The 14,119-nt window shown below is 41.5% G+C and overlaps 1 protein-coding gene across 12 annotated transcripts in view; it reads left to right on the top strand.

The window, feature by feature from the left end:
* Positions 1-14,119, top strand: part of ABCA1 (ATP binding cassette subfamily A member 1) — a 134,413-nt gene that overhangs the window by 24,927 nt on the left and 95,367 nt on the right. For all 12 annotated transcript variants that reach the window (XR_014837410.1, XR_014837398.1, XR_014837417.1 and 9 more), the window contains 2 exon segments: positions 9,718-9,811; positions 13,874-14,015. Coding sequence is in view for 8 of the 12 variants with exons in the window: in XM_085011830.1 (XP_084867956.1) it covers positions 9,718-9,811; positions 13,874-14,015 (236 nt within the window). In the remaining 4 variants the exon portion in view is untranslated.

Genomic DNA, 14,119 nt, shown 5'->3' with positions numbered 1-14,119 from the left:
TCATAGGGACCGTCAGCCAGGAATAGCTTTCCGCTGTTGCTGTTGGGCAAAGAATACATTGGAATTGAATTGCCTAAGTTAGGTGCAAAGGTCAGTTTGGGTCCAAAGTAACGGTTAACTTGTGTGGGTGGCAGTGACTGAGCACAAACAGGGCTCGGGACAGGAAGGGCGAGGGGCTTCAGAATTCTCAGGATCCTCATCTGGTTTTAGGCTGAGCCAGAGGCCAAGGTCCCCATGGAACAGATGGGACAGAGTACAGCCGTATGCCTTTCCTATTAATGTTCTCACTTAGGTTTCTCTAGCCATGTGGCTGGGAAAATAGATAATTCTAATTTTTGTGTATATTAGAGTATCAATATTTGGGCATTGTTGAATGACAAGGAATAAGCTATCAAACAGATTAAAATGAAGACTCCTCATTTAAGAGCCACCAGAGAGTTTTACAGCATAGATGGAAACTTTCTGCATCCCTTCCCAATTTCCAGTTTCATAATACATTTCTCCCCTGTACTTAGTCCTTGCCTGGTAGTGCTGGTTCAAATCCAGATAAGAGTTATAATTATTATTATCTAATTCTAATTCAGTTCTAATTCCAGCTGGGCCATTGTATATCTCAATGGCTTAGGGAAACTCATTTTTCCTGAGTTTCAGTTGGCCCATCTATGGAATGACGAAAGTCATTTAATGTTTTCTTTGCATAGGTACTTCTTGGGTATCTGCTGCATATGGGACAGTGAGCTGGGGATGCAGTGGTGAAGTAGACAGGCAGGATCCCTGGCCTAATTAGTGCTTACGGTTCAGCTAGGGAAGCAGAGATGAAGCACATTATCACATAAGTAGAAATGTAACCAACTCTGGTAAGTGCTATGAAGGGAAAAGACCAAACTGTCCTATGTTAGTTACTACCAAGCTGTGGATAGGGACTTACTTTAGGATGGAAGGTCATGATGTTTAAGTTGAGAGTCTTGAAGTTCAAGCAGCAGTTAGCCAGGGGAAGAACAGGAGCTTGGCCATCAGGGACAATGGATTCCAGGCAGAGAGACAGAAGGTGTGAAGGTCATGGGCGCAATGCATGTTCTGGAGTCAAGGAAGAGGAAAGCCAGTGGCACTGACTAAAGAATGGCTGGAGTCAGCAGGGCCAGACCATGTAGCCATGGCTGCAGAAAGGCAGTTGAATTTTATTTTAGATGCAAAAGTAGCCCCTGAGGTAGATGGGTCATGATGATAGGGTCAGATAGTGTGGTCACTGGCACTGATAGGCTAAGGGGACAGTTAAATTATTACGTATATATGTGCCATTTTGTGCTGTTTTTCTCTTTCATTTAACATCATTTGGCATATATATGCCCATATTTCCAAATAATGTGTATAATAATGATTCTTGATGTGTAGGCTGTGTTTTGTACTTTTGAAAGTACTTTTATGTCCATTATCATCTTGATTTTCACAGCAGTTCTGAGAGGTATGAATTACAATATCTGTTTTGCGGGTGAAGAAAGTGTTGTAAGTCCATAAATTAGTAAGAGGAGGGGCTGGATCTTTGGGCCCCAAATCTGCTGTGGGATAATGCCGTTGACACTGCTGGTACCATTACAGTAATCCGTTAGTGCCATTTTCTTTTTTTTTTTTTTTTTTTTTTTTTGTCTTTTTGTCTTTTTTTGTTGTTGGTTGTTGTTGTTGTTGCTGCTATTTCTTGGGCCGCTCCTGCGGCATATGGAGGTTCCCAGGCTAGGGGTTGAATCGGAGCTGTAGCCACCGGCCTCCGCCAGAGCCACAGCAACTCGGGATCCGAGCCGAGTCTGCAACCTACACCACAGCTCACGGCAACGCCGGATCGCCAACCCACTGAGCAAGGTCAGGGACCGAACCCGCAACCTCATGGTTCCTAGTCAGATTCGTTAACCACTGCACCACGACGGGAACCCCGCCATTTTCATTTTCTAAGTTCATACCCTATTGCCAACATTCAGATGTTTCCCATGTTTGCTAACTAAACTACTTATAAACATTTTATACACATAGCCCTTTCTTATTTTTGTATTATTTCCTTAGGCCAAATCTCAGGAGTATAATTCCTCAGTCAAAGGGAAACGGCCTTTGACATATATGGTCAGATGTCCTTCCAAAGGTTCAAACCAATTTAAGAATCCACCTGCATGAGGCTTTACAATTCTGGGAGGGCAGGCCTGGTCTTCAGATTTATTGTTGCCTCCAGCATTTCTCTGATTGGATCATTCACATTTCACTTTAATTTGTCCACACCCAATTGAGGTGTATGTTGAAAAGTATTTTTTAATTGTGATGCTGATAAAGCCTAGAATGTGCTCTTGCGTTGGCAAACATCCTGATGACTTGGGGCAGCTCGTCTCATGGTGACTTTTTTTTTACCTCTGGAATAGTCTTTCATGTTTTCATCTGTTTCTTTTCTCCACTGAATCTTGCTATCTTAGCAAGTTCTAAAAAGTAGTCTAGCACTCTTTTAATGACCCAGGAACTTTGCGTAGTTTCTGGAGACGTTTTTTGGTTGTTACATTTTTGGTTGGTTGGCAGAGGTGGTGGGTGTTGTTGGTATCTAGTGGGTAGAGGCCAGGGATGGAGTTGACATCCTGCCATTCACAGGAGAGCCCCTTACTATGATCATCTGGCTCCAAAAGTCAGTAGTGCTGTTGAGAAAAAAACCTGCTCTAGAAATGCTTGCTCATATGATCCCCATGTTGTTGCTAAGGAAAACAAGGTGGAAAGTCCCCACAGAAGCTCAATGTAGGACTTTACTTAAACATCAGAATTTTTTATTTTATTTTTTAAAAAGTTTCATTGGAGTATAGTTGACTTACAATATGTTCATTTCAGGTGTACAGCAAAGTGAATCAGTTTTACATATACATATATTCCTTTGTTCTCAGATAAGTTTCCCATTTAGGTTATTACAGACTACTGAATAGGTTTCCCTGTGCTATACGGTAAGTCCTTGTTAGTTATCTATTTATATATAGTGGTGTTAATCCTAAACTCCTAATAAAAAATGATACAAAAAGCCTCATTTACAAAACAGAAACAGACTCACAGATTTCAAAAATCAAATTTATGGTTACCAAAGGGGAATCATGGTAGGGTGAGGGTGGGGATAAATCAGAATTTTTATTTTAATACTCAACTTAAAGGAAGGCTTCTGAGTTTCGGACTTTGGTGTGAAACCCCTTTTGAAAACAGTGTTTCTCTCCATCTCCTCCACCTCATGGCGGGGACAGGTGTGGAGGTAGGTGGGTAAGTAACAGAGTAAGATTTAGGAGAGTTTTCTAGTTATCTATAGGAGCGTATAGCAGTACAGCATCAGTCTTATTTCCAAGCTATTTATGAGCGCCTATTTGAAGGAGAAGTGCTGAGCTTAGAGATGGCAGAGAAATCTGATTTTGATAACAAGTGGAGCCAGAATGGCATTCCTGGCAGAAGTCATATTATATTTCTAGCGAGAGGCTCTTAGACCATCTCCCTGAGATTGTAAGACAAATTCTATGTTCAATGACAGAAATAATTTTAGAGGTTCAGAGTAAAAGTGCATTAGTTGAATTGTATCTCTCATGAGTTCTTTGGTTTGGGTGCTGTCTCTTGGAAACAGTGTCTCTTCATTCATTCAGATGTGTTAGTGTCTCAGCCCAGTGAGACTTATAAGGATTAAGAATCTAGATGCTTTGGTAATAGGGCAGGGGTATAAAGAGGTTGAGGTGCATAGTGGCTAAGAATGAGGGCCATTGAGTTGCACTGACTTTGAATTCTTCCTCCGTCATTTACCAAGCTTGCATACTTGGGCAAATTATTAACTCTTTGAGCCTCAGTTTCTTCATCTGTAAAATGGGTATTATAATGGCACTAACAGGATTATCTGAAGATTAAATGAGTTTATGTAAAGCACTTAGAACATGGATACATGGTAAGATCTATGTAAGTGTTAGCCATCATTATTACTGTCAGCCTTTTTCTTACTTCTTTCCCTGATCTGCTTATACCCACTGGCTTCAGTTGCTGAACATGATTTACAAGATTTTCTTTGTGCTCTTTCCTATCAGTGTCATGGGAAAGATCCATTCATTTTTTTTTTTTCAATCAACCAGTATATTTTGAGCATCTGCTGCCCTAGGTGTGGGGCTGTTGAGATGTTCTAGATGTGGGGTCCTAGATGTGGGGCTGTCGGGATGTCCAAGAACATAAGGCTTGATTCATTGGGTCAGATTAGTGCCCAGGAGAGCTGGTGCATGCTAGCTTCCTCTTAAGTGGCTGTCTTTAAAGACCACTTAAGTGTGATGGGTGCGAGAGCACGCAGGGGTCAGTAGATCTGGGCTCAAACTCTGGTGCACTCTTGTGCAGGCTCAGAACCCATCCAAATCTTAGTTGATTCACTGTCTAACGATACCACCTCCCTCACAGAGTTATTGTGAACGTTAAATACTAGAGATGAGATATATATAAATCCCTGGTACACAGTAGATGCTCAGTATTGGTTGTAACTATTATAAATGCATAGGCTGTGAGCTCAGCTTACCTCTGTGGAACCTGTTGATATTTTTTGACTGTGCCACTTAGTGGGGTCATTTCCCACCTGGGCCACTTGGGCAGAACTAGCCGCTAATCCCAACCCAGCCCCTTACCATCTCTGTGACTTAGCCTTCCTTGCGTCTTTAGCCTTGCCACATTTAAAATGGGGACAATAATGGTTCCTATGTCTCAAGGCTGTAGGGAGGATTAAATGAAATAATCCATATACAATGTGCCTGCTACACATTGGACTCTAAGTAAATAAATGGTAGCTACTGTTTATCCCCAAAGTACACATGGTAGCTTCAGAGCTTCAAGGCTGATGACTGTCTTACTCATGCTCTTCATTTAATTTTGTTTTTGTTTTGAATTCATTATTCTTTTCTGAATCCATTCACAGTTAAACCATTTTATAAAGGTCTTACTCCCATCTGTTAATATTTGTAAGTGATTTTATTTAGCTGTAAGCTTGAAATGCATACAATTTTGTGTTCTGCTTTTTTTCACTTAGTATTATATGGTTACTAGTGTCTGTGTTTCATAAACATTGTGGTAATACTGCATAATGTATTGTTGAGTAGATGTGCCATAATTTAATCATTGCCCTATTGCTATGCAATTAAGTTGTTTCCAATATTTTGCAATTATAGTGTTTGAATGAATAACTTCATGAATATAGCTTTTTGATATTTTAAATTTAGTTTTGTGGGATGAAATCCTAGGACTATTCTTTGGTCAAAGGGGATAAACATATCTTTTGAATACATATGGCCCAATTGCTTTCCCAAAGGGCTTGACTGACTGACATTTCCATCGTTATTATTTTATAAACTCCAGTTCATTCTCTTACTCAAAACACATTTTTAAAGCCCTTATCCTGCAGCAGGCTTAGTGAGAAGAAAGCGACACCCGGGGAAGAAGCTTCTATATTAAGAGGTCCCTGCTGTGCCAAGTGCTGATGGAGGCCCAGTACCTGGGGATCCTGAGGAGGAGGGCTTCCAGCTCATCTAGTAGAGAAGGCTGAATGTCATTTGAAAGCTTGGAGATTTCGCTGTGCATTGCCTCTGTGGGATTATTTATAGAAATATTTAGCAAGACCAGCCCCATCTTTGGTCTTGGAGACCCCCAATGATGGCATTCTTTCTTCCAAGTATCTTTTTTTTTTTTTTTCCTGGTGTGCTATCTATAGCAAACTATTCTTTCTAGTTATATGATAACAGTGTTTTTTGTTCTATTAAAGAAGAAATACATGCTCATGGAAAATTTAGAAAACATGGGGAAGTATTTTAAAAATCACCCACGGGCTGTGGAGAAAAGGGAACCCTCCTGCACTGTTGGTGGGAATGTAAACTGGTACAGCCACTATGGAGAACAGTTTGGAGATACCTTAGAAATCTATACATAGAACTTCCATATGACCCCACAATCCCACTCTTGGGCATCTATTCGGACAAAATTCTACTTAAAAGAGACATGTGCACCTGCATGTTCATTGCAGCACTATTCACAATAGCCAGGACATGGAAACAACCCAAATGTCCATCGACAGATGATTGGATTCGGAAGAGGTGGTATATATACACAATGGAATACTACTCAGCCATAAAAAAGAATGACATAATGCCATTTGCAGCAACATGGATGGAACTAGAGAATCTCATCCTGAGTGAAATGAGCCAGAAAGACAAAGACAAATACCATATGATATCACTCATAACTGGAATGTAATATCCAGCACAAATGAACATCTCCTCAGAAAAGAAAATCATGGACTTGGAGAAGAGACTTGGGGCTGCCTGATGGGAGGGGGAGGGACTGGGAGGGATCGGGAGCTTGGGCTTATCAGACACAACTTAGAATAGATTTACAAGGAGATCCTGCTGAATAGCATTGAGAACTTTGTCTAGATACTCATGTTGCAACAGAAGAAAGGGTGGGGGAAAAACTGTAATTGTAATGTATACATGTAAGGATAACCTGACCCCCTTGCTGTACAGTGGGAAAATAAAAAAAATTATTAAAAAAAAAATCACCCACGTTCTTATCAACCCTAGGACATCCACTATTCTCACCCATTTATTTCCTTCTGAAAAAAAAAAAAAGATTTAGAAAAGAGTTTAATGTAGAACCATATCAGAGGTCTTTGAAATTTAAAATACCCCAAATCCAACAACAAGTAATAAACAAACAAAAACTCCAAAACCAACCTGAAGCACCAGCAGAAAGGTTTAATTAATTCTGAGCTAGTCACAGTGTGGTTTATCAAGTGGCCATTAAAGTCTATATTTTAAGAGAATATTTCATGTCATGGGTAACACTCCCAGTATGATTTCCAATGAAAAAGCAAAATATAAAATTACTTATGCTGTATAATCTTCATTTTTTAAGGGAAAAATAGGTATGAATAGAAAAAAAGCCCAAAGATATTAATGGAGAACCATTGTTAGCCTAATATACTAGGGATTATCTCTAGGGAGGAGGATGAAGGGTGATTTATATTTACCTTTTCCTACTTTTCTGTATTTTTTTAATTTAAAATTTTCCACAAATTTTGGGATTAAAAAAAAATCATTTTAAAGGAAAGGAGGGGAAGCTCCCGTCATGGCGCAGTGGAAGCGAATCCGACTAGGAACCATGAGGTTGTGTGTTTGATCCCTGGCCTCACTCAGTGGGTTAAGAATCTGGCATTGCCATGAGCTATGGTGTAGGTTGCAGACGCAACTCAGATCTGGCGTTGCTGTGGCTCTGGTATAGGCTGGCAGCAGCAGCTTCAATTAGACCCCAGCTTGGGAACCTCCATATGTTGCTGGTGTGGCCCTAAAAGGACAAAAAAACAAAAAAATTAAATAAAATAAAAATTCACTTAGAACCCTAAAGTTCTAGCTCCATAAAGTTAGAACCACAACAAAGTCCAAAAAAAAAAAAAAAAAGAAAAGAAAAGAAAAAAAGAAAGAAAGAAAGAAAAAGAAAAGAAGGGATTTCACACCTGTGTTCTCTTGGCTTTATGGCTCTGAAGCCAGCGGTCATTACTCTCAACCACAAGACCCTGTGACTCTTCTGGGTAATTAGAACGACAGAGTCCAGAATCAGAAGGAATAAAAGAAGTGAAACTCTAGGCCATGGAACTGCTTGTCCAGACACCCCAGGATCAGTTAAATTATGTCTTGTGATTTCCATCCTGTCCCTGTGCTTATTGACCGCCTGGTAGCTCACCAAGGCAGGTTTTTCCTTTTGAGAAACCGCATTGCTTTCCCAGTGGATCACACTTACGTACGTGTTTAATGATCTCCTAACCTGTTGGAGAAGATGGTGACCAGGTCTTGATGGATGCGGAAGGACTTTGCACTCTTCCTGGATCTTTCCAGCCCTGGGTGCACCCAGGTCACTATGGAACTGCATCTGAATTTCCATTGTCCTTTGGAGCCCTCTTCTCTGCCCCACCAGGGACAAATTTATGTGTTCCTTTAGAGCTGAGGCAAGCACTGGATTAAGTCTTCTTTGTAGCCCCAGCTGTAGTGCGGTGTTGGGTATGTTATGGCCATTTATTGAAAGTAGGGGACCAGGGTAACCTGATGTTTTAAAAAATTGAAGTATAGTTGATTTACAATGTACCAATTTCTCCTGTATAGCCAAGTGACTCGGTCATACATATATACATTCTATATATATATAATTTTCCATCAAGGTCTATCCTAGGGGATTGGATACAGCTCCCTATGCTATAGAGTAGGGCCTTATTATCTATCCATTCTAAATGTAATAGTTTGCATATGCTAACCCCAGACTCCCAGTCCATCCCATCCCTTCTCTCCTTCCTCTTGGCAATCGTGTCTATTCTCCATGTCTGTGGTTCTGTTTCTATTTTGTAGATTGGTTCATTTGTGCAATATTTTAGATTCCACATGTAAGTGATATCATATGGGATTTGTCCTCTTTCTGACTTCCTTCAGTATGATAATCTCTAGTTGCATCCATGTTGCTGCAGATGGCATTATTTCATTCTTTTTATGACTGCGTACTATTCCTTTGTATATGTATGTGTACCACATCTGCTTCATCCATACATTTGTGATGAACATTTAGGTTGTTTCCATATCTTGGCTTTTGTGAATAGTGCTGCAGTGAACATAGGGGTGCCTATATCTTTTCAAATTATAGTTTTGTCTGGATATATGCCGAGGAGTAGGATTGCTGGATCGTCTGGTAGTTATATATTTAGTTTTCTGAGGAACCTCCATACAGTTTTCCATAGTGGTTGCACCAATTTACATTCTCGCCAACAGTGAAGGACGATTTCCTTTTCTCTACACCCTCTCCAGCATTTATTTTTTTGTAGATTTACTAATGATGGCCATTCTGAGCAGTGTGGGGTGGTACCGCATTGTACTTTTGACTTGCATTTCTCTAATAATTAGTGATGTTGAGTATCTTTTCATGTACCTACTGGCCATCTGTATGTCTTCTTTGGACAAATGTCTATTTCGGTCTTCTGCCACATTCTGATTGGGTTGTTTGTTTTACTTTTGTTGAGTTTATGAGTTGTTTGTATATTTTGGAGATTAAGCATCATTTGCAGCTACTTTTTCCCATTCTGTAGGTTCTTTTTGTTTTGTCTATGGTTTCCTTTGATGTGCAGAAGGTTATAAGTTTGATTTGGTCCCATATTGTTTATTTTTATTTTTATTTCTATTGCCTTGGGTGTGTCTGATTGAGTCTTTTTTTTTTTTCTTTTTTTTTTTTTTATTATTTTCCCACTGTACAGCAAGGGGGTCAGGTCATCCTTAGATGTATACATTGCAGTTACAGTTTTTTCCCTCACCCTTTCTTCTGTTGCGACATGAGTATCTAGACATAGTTCTCATTGCTATTCAGCAGGATCTCCTTGTATATCTATTCTAGGTTGTGTCTGATAAGCCCAAGCTCCCTTGAAGAATGTGTGGAAGTGATCCAGAGGGACTAGGATGGGAAGTATCTCCCTTTCTTAGGGAAAACACAGAAGTGTGGAATAGTAGGTTAGAAAGTGAGCACTGCGGACAATTCAGTATTATTAATGCTTTGGAAGTGATGGGAGAGGTTGATCAATTGTTTAATTAACATTTTTGTTGATTTCCCAAAGCCCAATAGCATTAGGCATCCATGTTTCTTTGTTTGTTTAATTCACAGTGCTCTGTCTTATTTCCCACTCAGTGTCAGCTGTTGCTGGAAGTGGCCTGGCCTCTATTTATCTTCCTGATCCTGATCTCTGTGCGGCTGAGCTACCCACCCTATGAACAACATGAATGTGAGTATCTGAGCATCCTGCCTGAGCCTCACCACTGACCGTTGAAATCCAGGCAATGGGCACTGGCTAAATGTGACCTTTCCCAAGATACTATCTTTCTGAAACACCACAAAAGGTTCGGAACAGAAAAGCTAGGCTTTCAATTGTTTGATAAGGCGTTAACTCAGGAAACCATTTTCAGTCCTAGTGGATGGTGATAAAAGTAGTTATAATAATAGCCAATATATGTTTCATACATTTAGATCATGAAAGAGGAGATTAAAAAAGCCCCCTAAGGCAGTACCTTATCACTACTATCACCTGGTCCTGGCCAGACTTTTTTATGTGCATAATGTCTTTTAACAGTTGCAAATCACGGAAGTATAATTTGAAGCAGCGTTTGTGTAGAACATCTCAGATTGACTAATATTTCATTTGATTCTCACAACAACTGTGTAGAATGGACTTTATCATTGTTGTCACTTGCTTTAATTTCTTGATACGTAAATTGGGGATCAGAGAAGTGCAGGTACTTGTCTGAGGTCACATAGCTAATAAATGACAGCAATGAAATAGAGCTCAAGTCATCTGACTCCCAGTCATATATTTTGATGATGGCCTTTTCAGTGAGAGTAGAAAATAGCAGAATAGCAGTAATGACTAAGAACACAAGCTCTAGATGTCAGGTTACCTGGGTTTGAATACTTGCTTCAACACAGGAATGTCACCTTGGGCAAGTGACTTTGCTTCTCTGTAGTTGAGTTTCCTCATCTCCATAAAAGGGGAATAGTAATACCTACCCCATATATTGCTATGTTGTCAAGTCACAGTCTTTCTCACCTGGTATGGCTTGCTGGATGGGTTGGACACTGCAGAAATGTTCCAGTCTAAAGGATCAGTGTTTATGGGGGAGGCTTAGCTGGGACCTCTGTTCTAGGGCTCCAGTGACTTTTCCTGTCATCAACCAGCCCCACTGACAAGCAGGATACAATTCTTCAGGAAAGAGACGGTGTCACCTTTGAATCGTGTTCTTGGTCTGGTCCCATGTCTCTCCGGACACATGGTAGCAGTTATTTACCTGCTAATTTGCATTATACGTGTTCTAGTTTGTTTGTTTGATTTATTTATTTATTTTCGTTTTTTAGGGCTACACCTGTGGCATATGGAAGTTCCCAGATTAGGGGTTGAATCAGAGCTATAGCTGCCAGTCTACACTACAGCCACAGCAACGCGGGATCTGAGCCAGGTCTGCAACCCACACCACAGCTTATGGCAACTCCGGATCCCCAGCCCACTAAGTGAGGCCAGGGATTGAACCCACATCCTCATGGATACTAGTCAGATTCATTTCCACTGCACCACAGCAGGAACTCCCATATTCTAGTTTAAAAAAAAACCCGCAGTAAGCAACAGGATCCTGCTGTATAGCACTGGGACCTATGTCTGGTCACTTGTGATGGAGCATGATAATGTGAGAAAAAAGAATGTATACATGTTAAAAAAAAAAAAACAACAACAACAAAAAAAAAAACCGTGAAACCTCAAAACATTCTACCAGATGTGATTTCCTCATTTCACCCAAAAGGAAAAGTGCATACATTGAAATATACACTCAGTTTGTATATTTCAGCTGGGCTTGGGACATAATTCTGCTTTCTTGTTGGGAACCCCAAAGATTGTTGAGCAAATGCATATTTGATTTTATATAAGCATTAGCCTAGGCTCCACCGAAGTACACATTTTAGGGAAAACACAGCTTTTTCATTTGCTAGGCTAGTCTATCTCCGAGATTATCACAAGCAAACAAGATGGTATAGTGGAAATAGCACAAACTTTGGTGTCAGACAAATTGGGGCTGTTTGGATCCTGGCTATGTCACTTGCTGAGGTTGTGATCTTGGGCAAGTTGTTGAATTACGACCCAGATCGCTCTGAATCTGGACGATCAATTCTCAGCAACGTTGTGAAATTCCTGTACCTATAGAAGGCAGATAAAACTTCTGCCCTCCATCTATGTACTTCTTGCTGTCTTACCTTCTGTGTTCACCACCTTCTAGGGACCTAGGTGGAGGGGAGAGGGCTATGGTGATGCTTGCAGAGGTGTCTTTCCTCTAGAAACAAAGGATAGGTATATGATTCTTCTCCATAAGTCTTTGCCAGTTTGACCCAGACCCAAACAAAAGTTCCTTATTACTTCCCTGGATGGTGACAGTCCATTGAGCTATTTGATTATCATCCTATGCACCTAATGCCAAGTCCTCATCCTGCCTTTGTTTGCAAGTCAGATGGGGAACAACATACAGGGAAGGGTCTTTGCTTCGCTCACCAAGGTATAGCCTGAAGCATCTTGTTGGTGTGCTGGACCAGCACCACCCTGTCTTTGATGTTTCCTGGAGGTTAAAGGGGAAACTCCCTTGGTTCTGCAAGTATTTAGTTGGGTTACATAAACCTCCCCTGAATGAGGAGCAGCTGACTTGGGCGAGGGACCTTGTTTGGTTTTCCTTGAACTGTTAACAGGGAGATAAGGGGATTAACTGAGTAAACTTTCAACAGGCCAGAGTCCTTGCAGAGGGTGGCCACAGTGACCAGATCTTGTTACATCCTTGCTTTGGATGTTGCCTCTCTGTTTGGAATATGGATAGAAGAAAAAGATGGAAGGACCTAGATAGTGAAATGCAAAGTGTAGCAAGTCCTGGCTATGGGTTAACTTCTGGGGAGCCGCTCTTAGCCCATTTGCATGAAAACAGTAAGCTGAATAAAACAGGGCTGCCACCTTGGAGGGAGGTGGCAGCTAGGAGATCGAAGGAGTGTTTTGGGGCACAAGGGCAGAGTAAGTGTATTGTAGGCTCACCAGCATAGTGCCTCAGTCACCCTAACAAGCCTAGGCAGTGAGCCTTTCCCTGTCCAGGGACTCTGATACATGTTTTGCCTGTAAAAACTCACATAATACTCCTGACAGCCCTGTGAAATAGATTGTATTTTCATCACCATTTTATAGATGAGGAAATTAAGGGTTAGGGGTTCAGTGACTTGGCCAAAGTCACTGATAATCGAGTTGCAGAGACTGGATGTGATCTGACGCTAAAGACTGTGAAACTGTACAACTCTTTACCACCAAGAGCCATGGTTCCTAATGGCTGTTAACTCTTGGGTTGCAGATAACCCTGAAAATGTAATGAGCCCTGGAGCCTCAGCCTTTCTGTCTGCAGGATCCATACATGCTTGGGGTCAGGTTAAGAGCCCTTGGTTCCCAGGCACATTTATCTTGGTTCCCGTAAGCAGCCCCACGGTTCCTATCCACAAACCAAACTGATGCCTCAGACCAGCTCCTATGTATCCAGTCTGGCTGTTGGTGAGAAACTCCTCCATGATGAAGGGAAAGCAGAGTTGAGGGTGACCTGTTGGGTGGGGCTCTGTGTTCTGATGCTGGAGAAACAGCAGCCACAACTAATGGAGCTTTGCAGATGGCATCTGACCCCAAGTCAGCATGTTCATTAGGTGCCATTGAGAAGCTTGGGGCTGGCAGAGAAGGTGAACAGAGGTCCAGAGGACAGTCCCAGAAGGGACTGAGAAGGGACTGAGAAGAGCCTGCAGGTAAAGGTGGCTTCTGTTCCCAGTCCCGCCCACTGACTCCCTGAATCCTTCTTTATCTTGCTGTGGTTTCCTCCTTCAAGTGTGAAGGAATTGGATTAGGTTGTTGCCTGCCCCCGCCCCCCCATCTTTGAAAGGTGGGGAGCGGGGTAGAAGATAAGTTGATGATGGCTGATCACATACTGCACGGCCCCCCAGACACTTTCTGTACATGGTCTCATCTCCCCCCCTCTCGTCACTTTCCCAAGGCTGGTGTCCCGAATCTCACTGTGCAGATGATGCCAAGTAGATTAAGAAGCACTATCTGATGGCACATTTGCAGCTGAGGATCAGATTAATCCCAGGTCTCTGGGACATGGGGAATGGGACAGACAGATTTGGGATGGAACAGTGTCTGTGTGGAACCAAAAGTGATAAAGTTTCCTATCAAGTTCCAAATCCTTCAGAGAATTAATGTTTCTCCTTGTGTTTTCCTTCTCCTCAATTTCAACAGGTCACTTTCCAAACAAAGCCATGCCCTCTGCAGGAACACTTCCTTGGGTTCAGGGGATTATCTGCAATGCCAATAACCCCTGCTTCCGTTATCCGACTCCTGGTGAGGCTCCTGGGGTTGTTGGAAACTTTAACAAGTCCATGTAAGTACCAGATCAGGTTTTCTTTCCCAAACTTGTCAGTTCATACTTTTCCTTCCCTTCTCAACCTCTGGGGAATTTTGACTAATTTGGTTTGAGTGAAGCTG

The sequence above is a fragment of the Sus scrofa genome, chromosome 1, assembly GCF_054392235.1.
Source record: "Sus scrofa isolate SSC_HxYL_T2T_F1_AM1 chromosome 1, Sscrofa_HxYL_maternal_Yorkshire_Landrace_v2.0, whole genome shotgun sequence".
Taxonomy (NCBI): Eukaryota; Metazoa; Chordata; class Mammalia; order Artiodactyla; family Suidae; genus Sus; species Sus scrofa.
The sequence above is the reverse complement of the archived record's forward strand: the minus strand, read 5'-3'. Positions and strand labels throughout refer to the sequence as shown.